Below are 12,024 nucleotides of genomic sequence, written 5' to 3' on the forward strand. Positions count from 1 at the left end.
CTGAAGGTAGAGGCCTGACTAAGTGCAATCCACTTCTCTAGGTTGGGGTTGGACACATAGCTAACAACCCAATTCAATGAAGAAAACACTGTTACTATAAGCACAGGGGAAAAAAAGTGCTGGAGCAAAAAGTGCTGGAGCATGATGTGTACATATGATGACCACTCCCCTTCACATTCCATTGTCTCTGTATTTCTTCAGAGGGTAGTGCATTCAGCTGGCTGCTTCCAAACCAAAGTGTCTTTATCTCTGCATTTTACATTTTAAAATAATGTCAAATTATGCCAGAATTTAAAAAAAAAAACAGTGTTTTAATATGACACTGCAGCCAATAAGTATTTAACTTGAAAAACACTGTGATCAGCTTGTCAAAGGTTCGAGGGGGTCGTCTTTGGTTTTGTTCGTCTCAACGCTGTGCAGCAACGGTGGCCTCCCTGCTAACATGTCATGCATGGGTATATAGGAGATTCCCAGATGAATGTAGTCCTCTTCTCCAACACCTACCTGCAGATAAATGAGAAAAATTGCACTTCTGATAAAAATATATTCATCTTGATCTTGTGTTGCTGAACAATAAAGATCTTCGACCGTCAGGGATGTTTTTAACTGATGTTTCCTGTCCAGCTGGTAATTTGACATGACATAAGGCTCAGCTGGATGTTACAATTAATTCAACTTGTATATTATACAAAGACACACTGAGGCTTTCAAACTCTTTTTCAAATATTATAAAATACTTTACCTTAACCATGAAAACGTCTCCCTCTTGTACACCCCAACTTTTAATCCTGTATTTAACTGCCTGGTACATCTCATACTTCAGGCCTGTCCTTTTCTCCACGTCGACCTTCAACTGTGGATGAATGGAATAAAATATGATGTAAATCTAAGCTGAGTGCAGATCGGAGAGTTGTGTGCGGCGCTTGTGAAAAGTGAAGGTAGATCGACACTCACCCGATCACAAAGCTCCTGAGTTTGCCTGGTGGCATCCCGTGTCTCACTCCATTTTCCAAACTCTGTAGCCATTGTCACAAGATCTGTTGAAGTTAACACAGAAGTCAACCGTTTGCGTCTGTGGATTGTGGCGCTTGTGGTGTTGATGTGGTAATCAAAGGAACAGGGACTTACTTTCAACGATGCCACACGAAAAAAAGGAGGAATAAGGGGTATCAGGAAGTGGGCGTGCATTTGCGTCAAAGTTACAAGCTGGGTGGGACCCTGCACTATTGATAGCCAGACTCTAAAACCAAATGGGAGCTTTCGTTTTTGCTGCTTTCCTTCCAGCTCTTCTCCGGAGATAAGCAGAGCACCCAGACCACTCTGACCTCTTCTCCAACACTTAAATTCCTTTGTGATTGTTGTAAGGCATCTGTTGTGCGTCTTTGATGAGAAACATTGTACAAAAAAAGGAGTTGAAAACAATGAAACGTTTTCAAGTGACGTGTGTTGTCTGTGATTTGAATTCGTTGTGAGTCTTTTGAAGAACTCTTATCTACTTGCAGTGTAGTGCTGCAGACTCTTTGCTTTTATTTTGTTCAGGTAAGTCTGCAGACTGGACTCAGTGTGAGTGTATTTCCTTGCATGGTTAGATTAGATATGCTCCACACTCATTTTGTGATCTCATAGTACGTATGAAGTTAATTTTCCTCCTTCAGGACGCCTGTTAAGTAACTGACAGAGAGAAAATGATTCCTGGTTCATGTGTTCAAAACTCCCAACATGAAACGGTTGAAAAATCTAGATGCGTAATAAGGTTTATGTAAAGTAGGATTTATTTTCCCCTTTAAAATGTACTTGTAACCATTTCTTCCAGCCAAAACGACATCTAGTTTTAAAATCAAACTTCAGAAAAGAAAAGCAAATATTCTAAGAATGACAAAAAACATAAGGACCTATCTAATGCTTTAATTTTTATTATTTCTTCAAAGGTTTGCACTCAGCTGGCCACTTCCAAACCAAAATGTCTTTGTTTCACATTTGAAATCAATGTCAGATCATTTCAAAATTTAAAAAAGCTGTATTTTAATATGAGACTGCAGCCTTTAAGTATCTAATTGTGGAAAAAAAAGTTGTGTGATCATATTTTAAAAGGTTCACGGGGGTTGTCTTGACTTTGTCCTCAGCTGGCAGGTTTCCAACAGACCTGCAGATGATTGTAGTTCTCTCCTCCAACATGAATATGCAGACAAATGAGAAAAATATACTCAGGTTAATTTGACATGACATGCAGGTTTCACTGGATGTCTCAATCAATTAATTCTACTTGTATAGCCTTTTATACAAAGACACACATCTGAGGCTTTCAGTATTTTCTTACATACCTCAGGAAACCACCATGGATTTATCGTGGAGAAGGTACCACGTGCTCTTGTTGATGTCGGACAAGCGCGCATGCGTGAATGCGGCTGCTACGCTAGAAACTACGGGCTAAAGCAAAAACATGTCGTCAGTAATTATTTTCAAGACAAATAGGCACATCGCGGCTTCAGGACACTTGGAATACGTCGGACGAGCATCATGGAGACGTTGTGTGGTTTTATTTATGTAGTTTATAAACGTTTCCTGGTCGACATTTGCTTCAGTTTTTGGGAGATGAGTGCAGCGCCTTTTCCGGTGAGCCTCCGGCAGTGTTTTGTGGACTGTAAAACTTCACCTGACTTTCCAGCGGCAGGGTGAGTAGATGATGACTGAATTTTCATATTTGGGTGAATATCAGCTTGAGTGTTACCTTATTAAAAAAGCAAAAAGAAGCCGGATAATTTGGGAATTTAACCCAAGGAGTTATAAGCATTTCCCCCCAGAAATGACACCAGTTAGCGTAGGGGTCAAAGGTTATGTGAAAAGTCAGATGAAAACAACACAAAAGTGATGTGGCTCCAGATTTCCTCCACTGGCACTTTTTTGTTTCATTTTTGATAAACAGACTCTGTTTTTATGTTGTTTTTTGCACTCTGGAACAAAATGTGTACTAAAAGTACAAAAGAGTTCACAGCATTAATCATTTTATTTTTATTGTCAATTAGAAAATGGTTGGGAGGCAGATCCAACAAAACTAACTTCTTGATTTAACAAATATTTATTACTTGCAAAGTTTGCCATTGAAAACATATGGAATCTTTTTAACCTAACTTTTAACATAATAACAAAATATGTTGAATCATAACTTTTTGTCTCTGAAATGAATAAAGACAAAAGCTATGAAGCCTCATAACCTGACAGATGAACTTAATGTCGCAGAGAACCTCTAGAACCCTGTGTCATATATTATTTTTCTTTATCTAATTTGGTTTATTTTGTGGGTTTTTAAAAAAAATTTCTTTTCAATTTGTATTATTCTCTGTTGACTACATGTGTACTGCGTGTGTTTCGTGCTTGCTTGTCTGATGTTTTGATATGAAGGTGTCACTGTAAAAGGCCATTTATGTTTCTAAATGTGGAGTTTTATCAATGAAGTAAAAACAAAATCAAACATATCAATTTTAGGATATTGCTTGCTATTTGTTGACTAGGGAAGAGGCCCTTGGCTGCACCCCTCCAACAGATGGAAATTTTTAAATATCTCTTGCATAATTACATCTTCCTAAATTCACCCAGCATATTTGGTGTAATTAAAATGTTTGAATTTCCACTAGAGGTTCAAATAAAGCTTTGTGTGTTTGAATAATGTTTAAGCACACAGCATGACTTTGAAAAGTCAAGACCATTGTTGGGTTAGTGGGTGTGAAAAGGTTAATAATAGCTCTATCCTGCAGCTTCTCTCAGATCATACTAATATTGTCTACAAGCAGTGATGCGGTGCAGTTTAATCCACTCTGTATTCAACTCATAAACAGATTGAAATATCTCAAAGATCTCAACAACCGTCGGGTGGATTGGCACAAAATCTTGTACAATTTAATTTCTTCAAAAAAGTCTGCAGACAGGACTTATTTTGAGAGTATTTCTTTGCATGGTTAGATCTGATATTCTCCACACTCATTTTGTTATCTGATAAGTATGAATATAACATATTTTCCTCCTCCAGGATGCCTGTTAATTAACTAACAGTAAGAACATGTTTCTTGTTTGGTGTGATCAGATCTTTTCCTGACCATATTGCAGTTTGCATGTGTTGCACTGAAGTGTTTCGTTACCTGAAAGAAGCATCTGTGAACATAATCCATGCAGTAATAAAGGAAGGTAGTGCATTCAGCTCACTGCTTCCAAACCTGAAATATCGATATCTTTGTGTGTTTACACATTTAAATCTATGTCAAATCATTTCAGGATAAAGAAGCAGAGTATTTTAATCAGAGACTGCAGGCTGTAAGTACATTAACTCTTGAAACACGTTGTGTGATCAGATTGAAAAAGGTAGGAGGGGGTCTTCTTTGTTTTGTGCTGCTCTACACCATGCAGGGTTGGAGGCACTTTGTGCCGCTGTCTAAGCTAGTTTGTGTTCCTTTGGCTTTAATGCCTACATTTGTGCACAAGTTTTGCATATTTAGGATATTTTATAAGTCCTTTGCACAGCTCACAGAGAGCCGCTGCTTCTGTGTTGAGATTTTGACAGAAAAAAGTCCCACTATTGTTAAAAATCTATTAAGAAAAAATATTAGTTCCAATTCATGTTCTGTATCGGCCAAACATCTGAGGTGGTGGGACAACTGCGTCAAGAAACAGCGAAAACCTGGCGTCATCAAACAGCTCAGAAAGGAGCAGACCAAAGTGAGTCCTGTCAGTAACACCAGAGGGCTCCAAACACCAACGAGCTGTGAGGGGTGAGCCATCTTTACCATCTGAAACCTGAATCCTCATGCTGCATTCAGAAGCCTTCACAAGTGTGAAAACCCCTGAACTCTGAGCAAATTGGTTAAGATTGTTTTTTTGGTTTTTTTTACCACCGATTTTTTTTTGCTCATTTCAGAGTCATTTCTTCTTAAGTCGCTCATGTTTTTGTAAGAAATCGAACCAATTTGCTCAGGGTTAACCTGCAAAAACGGTTGTATTAAATCCTCTGCAAAGCGGGAGTTTCCCAAACACTGATAAAATAAAAAATATCCTTGATGATGTCATAATGATGTCATTAGGGTAGTCTGGGGTTGGACACAGAGAATTAAACATTTTGACTGAAAGTTGGCATCACAAACTGGAAGTATAGAATCTACAAGATGTGGGCATTAATAATTAATAACAGATGTCCACTACCTTCCCAAATTCACCCAGCACATTTGGTGTCATTAAAACTTTTGAATCTCCACCAGAGGTTCAAATAAAGTTTTGTATTTAAATAATGTTCAAGCGCACGGCATGACTTTGTTAAGTCAAGACCATTGTTGGGTTAGTGGGTGTGAAAAGGTTAATAACAGTGATTTGTACCTCCATGCTGTTTAACAAATCTATGTAAATTAATGTCAGAGTGGATCTTCCTTAGATGAGATGTAAAGCAGACTGATCACCTTCAGAGGGTAAAGTCTAACCTTTAAAATTATTAATCAATCAAGAACCCGGAAATCTGTCAACAGCAAACATTTAGCTGGAACAAAATCTAACTACTGATAAGATCTGTTTTTCCTTATAGCTTCTGTGGAAAAATGTCTTTGTCCAGCCCTTTTTTTAATGCTGCCTGCCAGCTGAAACTTACAGCTCTATCCTGCAGCTTGTCACAGATCATACTGACGTTGTCTACATGCAGTGACACGGTGCAGTTTAACCCACTCTGTCTTGGATTTATAAACAGATTAAAATATCTCAAATATTTCAACAACCGTCGGGTGGATTGGCACAAAATCTTGTACAGATATTCAGGTTCCCAGATAATGAATCTAAATGATGATAATGAGAAGTCTGCACACAGGACTTATTTTGAGAGTATTTCCTTGCTTGGTTAGATTAGATATGCTGCACTCTCATTTTGTAATCTTACAAGTATGAAGACAATGTATTTTCCTCCTTCGGGACACCTGTCAATAACCAACAGTAAGAAAATATTTCCTGGTTTGTGTAATCAGAACTCCCAACGTGAAAAGATTAAAAATCTATGCCTTTTTAATTTTTATGTCAATATGTCTTCTCGCCAAGACAACATCTCATTTAAAAATCAACCGCCATGATAGAAATACACATGTTGGTTTATAAGAATTCAAGAATACGAATATATATATTATGTATAAGAATACAAGAAACATATTTAGAGACTTTGTTTAAAACTTTAGTCTTTATTATTGTTTCAGAAAGTACTGCATTTTACATGCTGCATCCCACAACCCAAATACATGTATTTCTATGTGTTGATATATTCAGATTCAATGTCCAATCATTTCAGAATAAACAGGCAGCGTATTTTAATATGAAACTGCAGCCTGTAAATATTTAACTGCTGAAACAGGTTGCATCAGTTTGTGAAAGGCACGAGGGAGTCATCCAAGGATCTGTGCTGCAAGACGCCGCGCAGTTTTGGTGGCGGAACATCAGTGAGAAATGGCATTCCTTGAAAGATACTCAGATGATCGTAGTCCTCTCCAACATTAACCTGCAAGAAATGAAAGGAAAACTGGACTTTTGCAACAAATATATCCATCTGAGTCATGCATTGAACGCTGAGTATCCTCTACCACCAGACATGTGTTCAAGTGGTGTTTACTGTCCTGCGGTGAATTTAACATGACATTATGTTTGACTGGATGTCACAATTAATTCAACTTGTATATTAAGCAAAGACACACATCTAAGGCTTTCAAATATCACTGTATTATTTACCTTGATGAGGGTGATTTCTCCTCTTGGCCCAGGCCCAGTCCGGTATTTCACTGCTTTGAATTGCGTATATTTCTTGCCTGTCATTTTCTCCACGTCGCCCTTCATCTGTGTATGAATCAAATAAAATACAATAATGTAAATCCAGACTGAAATGCAGATCAGAGAGATGTGTGTGGAAGTCGTGGCAGATGAAGGTAGAGTAAAGGTCACCAGATTACAAAGATCCTGAGTGTTCTCATTGGCGTCCTTCGTCTCACTCCAATCAGTCTTTCCAGGAACGCTAGACATTGTCACAAGGTCTGTAGAAGTCAGCAGAGAAGTCAACCAGTTTTTGATGTGTCTCAATAGTTCCTACTCTTTATCACATGTATTTATACACAGTAACCACCCCTGGACACACCTGACAGGTGACCCCACAATCATAACTGTGATTGTGATCACATGTTTTCCCTTTTCTGATTAATATCTTTCTAAATTGCATTTGAAGGCTTTTTTTTCAAAGGGATGCTTTAAATCTTATGATTCAGATTTTCATTGTGTTGTCATGATTTTAAATTCAGAGATTAACATTGTCTTGAGGCATTAAGGAAGGACATATAAATCAATCAAGAACCAAGAACAGCAAACATTTAGCTGGCACAAAATCTAACATTGCGGAATCGATGTGTTTGTCTTAATTGCTTCAGTGGAAAAATGTCTTTGTCCAACCCTTTTTTTCACACTGCCTGCCAGCTAAAACTGAAAGCTCTATCCTTCAGCTTGTCACACATCAAACTGTGGAACTCAGTGTACATGCAGTGAAGCAATGCACTCTGTCTTAAGTTCATGAACGGATTAAAATATCAGAGACATCTAAACAACTATCGTATGGATTGTCACAAAATCTTGTATACATATTATTTTTCTTTATCTAATTTGGTAATCAGATCTTTCTTTGACCTTACTGCTCTTTGCATTTGTCGCACTGTAGTGTTTTGTTACGTAAAAGAAACACTGTCTGTGAACATAATCCATGCAGTAATAAAGCTGCTACAAGAATATGATTAAGAGCTTTAAATTAAATACCAACATAATTTTGAGGAAACAGTGTATTCCGAACAGAAATTAAGAGGATTTTTTTTTACCTTTTTAATTGTATGACCATTTCTTGCAGTCAAAACGACAACTAGTTTAAAAACAGACAATAGAAATGCTGCATTTAGAAACCACAAAAAAATATGATACTGGATACATAAACTTTATTTCTTCAGTGCATTCGACTCACTGCTTTCAAACACGAAATATCGATATCTTTGAATATTTATTCATTTTAAATCAATGTCAAATCATTTCAGGATAAAGAAGCAGAGTATTTTAATCAGAGACTGCAGCCTGTAAGTACATTAACTCTTGAAACAGGTTGTGTGATCAGATTGAAAAAGGTACGAGGGGGTCTTCTTTGGTTTTGTGCTGCTCTACACCATGCAGGGTTGGAGGCACTTCGTGCTGCAACCCAGTTATTTGGTGAACATTCAGATGATCGTAGTCCGCTCCAACATCAACCTGCATGACAAAAGAGAAGAGAATGAACTTCAGAAAATGCATTTTCATCTGGATCATGTCATGTTGAACAGTGAAGATCTACCAACAGAGCTGTGTTTAACTGGAGTTTATTGTCCTGCCATTCAATTCATTCAACTAATATATTTTACAAAGGCACACATCTGAGGCTCTCAAACTCAGTATTTGCACATATCAGAGAATTATTTACCTTGATGACAAAGAATTGTCCTCCACACAGACTCTTGATCCTGTATTTAACTGCTTTGAACACCTTATAGTCCTGGCCTGTAATTTTCTCCACTTCTTTCTTCACCTGTGTGTGAATTGAATGAAATTTGATGTAAATACAGACTGAGATGCAGAGCAGAGAGTTGTGTGTGCAGGTTGTGATGAATGAAGGAAGACTGAAGCTCACCTGATCACAGAGCATCTGAATGTCTGCAGTTGCATCCAGTGTCTTACTCCATTCTCCAAATTCTGCAGCCATTGTTTTGAGGTCGGTTGAAGTTAACAGAGAAGTCAACTGTCTGCTTCTATCTGCCTCAAGTGTTAATTTTCAGTTCGTTTTGTATGTATGTATTTATACAGTCTGGAAACAGGCGGGCACTAGACTAACACATGAGGTTTTGGGTGGAGCTATACAGTGTGTGCTTAGTGTTGCTCATACTCTTTGAATTATCCCCCTGGTCCTGTTTGCTTTGTGGCACTTCCCAAAAATTGTTTCAAATTGTGTAATGTATATGTGTGTGTGAGTGTGTAAATATGTATTTCCTGGTTTGTGCAATCAGAGCTCACAACATGAGAACTATCCATATCAGTGATAAGGTCTTTCTAAACAAAAGGGATTTATTTACCTTTTAGATTTTTTTGTGACCTTTTCTTCCAGCTGTGATGACATCTATTTAAAAATAAGACTTCACAATAAAAAAATGCCAATGCTGCATATAAGTGCTACACAATACGGAGCTGTATTCTTCTCACACATACTTTTTAATTCAGTTTCAATAATGGCCAAGTCTTCTATAAGTGTAAATGATTTTGGTCTCCACAAAGTCATTTCCTCATGGTCCATAGGTCATTTTGACCACTTTGAAATGATCCAAAATTATGTAGCATGTGATCAAAAACTCCACATCTAATGAGTTTTAGAAATCTTTTCATCTGAACATCAAAGATAAAAACTATTGCCCAAAAATCTCATTTTCTGTGGCTTTATATAAAATATTCCTTCTCTACAATAAAGCACACAAAATTTAACATGTAAGTTAAGGAATATTATATAAAATGAGTAATAATACTAATAATACTGAGATGCATAAGCAGAGCATTTTCAAGGAGAAGTTGAGAGAATTTTTTGATGTCAGGAACGTTTGTAGACAGGAGTCTTTATGTTTCAGACTCATTCAACAATCTGATAGGACCGGTCAAGTAACTGACTGAGAAAATGTTTCCTGGTTTGTGTGATCAGAACTCACAACATGAGAAAGTAAAAAAATGTATTTAACTTTTTGTAAAACAAAAGTATTTATTTTAATTTTTAAATGTATTTGTAACCATTTCTATCCATAAAGACAAAGTAAAAGCACATGTTGCATATAAGAACCAAAAGAAGTAAAGAGATTTTTTGTGTGTTTATTATTTATTATTCCTTCAAAAGGTAGTGCATTCAACTTCATCACCAAACATCTTTATCTGTCTGTGTTAATATGTTTGAAATCAATGTCAAATCATTTCAGAACAAAGAAGCAGAGCATTTTTATATGAGGCTGCAGCCTGCCAGTGTTTAACTGTTGAAACAGGTTGTGTGATCAGTTTGAAAAAGGTACGAGGGGGTCGTCTCTGGTTTTGTGTTGCTCCACACCGCGCAGTATATCCACTTCCTGTGGCACGGCATGGAGAAGCCAAATGAATTGGAGGACTCTCAGATGAATGTAGTCTGTCCCTCCAACATGAACCTGCATATAAGAGGATAATTGCAAGTTTAAAATAGATATTTTTATCTGATTCTAGTGTTGCTGAACAGTAAAGATCCTCTATCATCAAAGATAAACATGCCACTTGTTTTTATTTATTTATTTATTTATTTACATTAAAAAAAAAGTTGTAATGTAATTTTCTTGTACATTTTACTTTTTTGTGCACATTTTTGGGTAATTTCCCATGAAGTTGTTCATTGCCCTTTCCTATGTTTTTGAAAGAAATGAAGTCAATTTGCTCAGGTTTCAATGGGTTAACTGCTGATTACTGCCCTGCCATGAATTTGACATGCCATCAGGTTCAGCTGGATGTCTCAATTAATTTAACTTGTATATTATACAAAGACATTCCTCTGAAGCTTTCAGCATTTTTTTTACATACCACAAAATGTTTTACCTTGATGAGGAAGAGTTCTCCGCCAATAGAATGACGGTATTGAACTGCTTTGAATTCAACATAGTTCTTGCCTGTCTTTTTCTCGACTTGGACCTTCACCTGTAAATGGAATAAAATATGATATAAATCCACACTGAAATGCAGATCAGAGAGTTTTGTGTGCAGATTGTGAAGAATTAAAGTAGAGTGAAAGCTCACCTGATCACAAATGTGCTGAATTTCCTCCGTGGCATTTTCTGTCTTGCTCCATTCAGGCTTCTCAGCAGTGCTGGCCATTGTCGCAAGGTCCGTTTAAGTTAACAGAGACGTCAACCGGCAGATTTTTGATGTTTCTCAAGAGTTTTACCTTTATGGCATGTGTTCATACAGTATTTATACGCCTAATGGGTGGCTCATTTCTGGGTGGAGCTGCATGTGGAACAACAGCCCTCACGCGATCGTGATGGAATTTGTTCTTCAATATTTCTTAAATATTTCAGATATTAGTTGTGCCATTCAGATTTAAAATACAAAGATAATTAATGTTTTATGGTCAAATGATGCAGCATTAAGGCAGGACATCGATCCTCCTCAAGAATGGTGACCAGCTGAGCTAAAACATCCACAGTGGTGCTGATACTTAGTTTTAAACATCTCACACTTTAACATTTAATTCAAATTAACAATGTCCAAAAAATGTCTCCTGTAAACAAGTGTCAGTTATTTCTGTCTCAACAGTCATTTTCTAATATAGATCACTTTGACAACTTTTAAGTAAGCCAAAATTATATTTCAAGTGACATAAATCTGCACATTTGAACTTTAAGGAAGTGATGAAAAATGCCAGAAATCTCATATCATGTTATTTTATTTAACAGTGTCCTTCTTTAGAATGAAACACTCAACTTCCTCTTAACACTGCATAGCCTCCTCTGTTAACACAAACAGAACTGCATGTGACTTTATTTCAGAGGAATATTATGTATAATGTGCAATGACTGTGAAATAAAAGAGCAGAGCTGCAGCAATTCAGTTAAGAGACCGTGTTGATATGAAGAGGGTTTGCAGGTGTGCCTCAATGATGTATTTCCTCATTTGGTCACATTCTGTACCTCCCACACTCATTTTGTAATCACAGAAATATTTGCGCAGTTTATCTCCTTCTTCCTGATACCTTTCAAGTAGCTGACACAAAGAAAAAATGTTTCCTTGTTTGTGTGATCAAATCTTTCCCTGACCTTATTGCATTTGATGACCTAATGATAAACCTAATGTAAGAAGGAAAGTGGAATAAAGAAGGGGGAAAGAGGGGAATTTTGAAGTGTGGCTTGAGCTGACTGGGCATGTGTTGGAGTTACTAAAAGTTACGAGGAAAACACAGAATGTGTTTGG

General features: G+C 37.0%; 3 protein-coding genes across 3 annotated transcripts; all 3 read right to left on the reverse strand.

Annotated features, from left to right (window-relative positions):
• Window positions 1-6,171: 6,171 nt before the first annotated feature.
• LOC121960366 (cystatin-B-like) lies at window positions 6,172-7,092 on the reverse strand. The gene is made up of 3 exons (XM_042510025.1): window positions 6,949-7,092; window positions 6,739-6,843; window positions 6,172-6,511 (listed from the first exon to the last, which is right to left on the reverse strand). Exons 1-3 carry the CDS (start codon window positions 7,024-7,026, stop codon window positions 6,374-6,376), a joined length of 321 nt encoding a protein of 106 aa, XP_042365959.1. The 5' UTR covers window positions 7,027-7,092; the 3' UTR covers window positions 6,172-6,373.
• An 867-nt stretch (window positions 7,093-7,959) lies between these two features.
• Window positions 7,960-8,844, reverse strand: LOC121960853 (stefin-C-like). The gene is made up of 3 exons (XM_042510729.1): window positions 8,696-8,844; window positions 8,489-8,593; window positions 7,960-8,280 (listed from the first exon to the last, which is right to left on the reverse strand). The coding sequence occupies exons 1-3, from the start codon at window positions 8,765-8,767 to the stop codon at window positions 8,146-8,148; spliced, it is 312 nt and encodes a 103-aa protein (XP_042366663.1). The 5' UTR covers window positions 8,768-8,844; the 3' UTR covers window positions 7,960-8,145.
• Window positions 8,845-9,900: 1,056 nt separating this feature from the next.
• LOC121960852 (leukocyte cysteine proteinase inhibitor 1-like) lies at window positions 9,901-10,999 on the reverse strand. Its single transcript, XM_042510728.1, has 3 exons — window positions 10,852-10,999; window positions 10,654-10,752; window positions 9,901-10,235 (listed from the first exon to the last, which is right to left on the reverse strand). Exons 1-3 carry the CDS (start codon window positions 10,927-10,929, stop codon window positions 10,089-10,091), a joined length of 324 nt encoding a protein of 107 aa, XP_042366662.1. The 5' UTR covers window positions 10,930-10,999; the 3' UTR covers window positions 9,901-10,088.
• Between the last annotated feature and the right edge of the window lie 1,025 nt (window positions 11,000-12,024).

This window comes from Plectropomus leopardus, chromosome 21, assembly GCF_008729295.1.
Source record: "Plectropomus leopardus isolate mb chromosome 21, YSFRI_Pleo_2.0, whole genome shotgun sequence".
Lineage (NCBI taxonomy): Eukaryota > Metazoa > Chordata > Actinopteri > Perciformes > Serranidae > Plectropomus > Plectropomus leopardus.

Coding starts and splice junctions, on each gene's coding strand:
- LOC121960852 (XM_042510728.1), bottom strand. CDS start 10,929: ATGGCCAGCACTGCTGAGAAGCCTGAATGGAGCAAGACAGAAAATGCC. Junction 10,753..10,851: donor TTCAGCACATTTGTGATCAG/GTGAGCTTTCAC, acceptor TTCCATTTACAG/GTGAAGGTCCAAGTCGAGAA. Junction 10,236..10,653: donor GAGAACTCTTCCTCATCAAG/GTAAAACATTTT, acceptor TCTTATATGCAG/GTTCATGTTGGAGGGACAGA.
- LOC121960853 (XM_042510729.1), bottom strand. CDS start 8,767: ATGGCTGCAGAATTTGGAGAATGGAGTAAGACACTGGATGCAACTGCA. Junction 8,594..8,695: donor TTCAGATGCTCTGTGATCAG/GTGAGCTTCAGT, acceptor ATTCACACACAG/GTGAAGAAAGAAGTGGAGAA. Junction 8,281..8,488: donor GACAATTCTTTGTCATCAAG/GTAAATAATTCT, acceptor TTTGTCATGCAG/GTTGATGTTGGAGCGGACTA.
- LOC121960366 (XM_042510025.1), bottom strand. CDS start 7,026: ATGTCTAGCGTTCCTGGAAAGACTGATTGGAGTGAGACGAAGGACGCC. Junction 6,844..6,948: donor CTCAGGATCTTTGTAATCTG/GTGACCTTTACT, acceptor ATTCATACACAG/ATGAAGGGCGACGTGGAGAA. Junction 6,512..6,738: donor GAGAAATCACCCTCATCAAG/GTAAATAATACA, acceptor CATTTCTTGCAG/GTTAATGTTGGAGAGGACTA.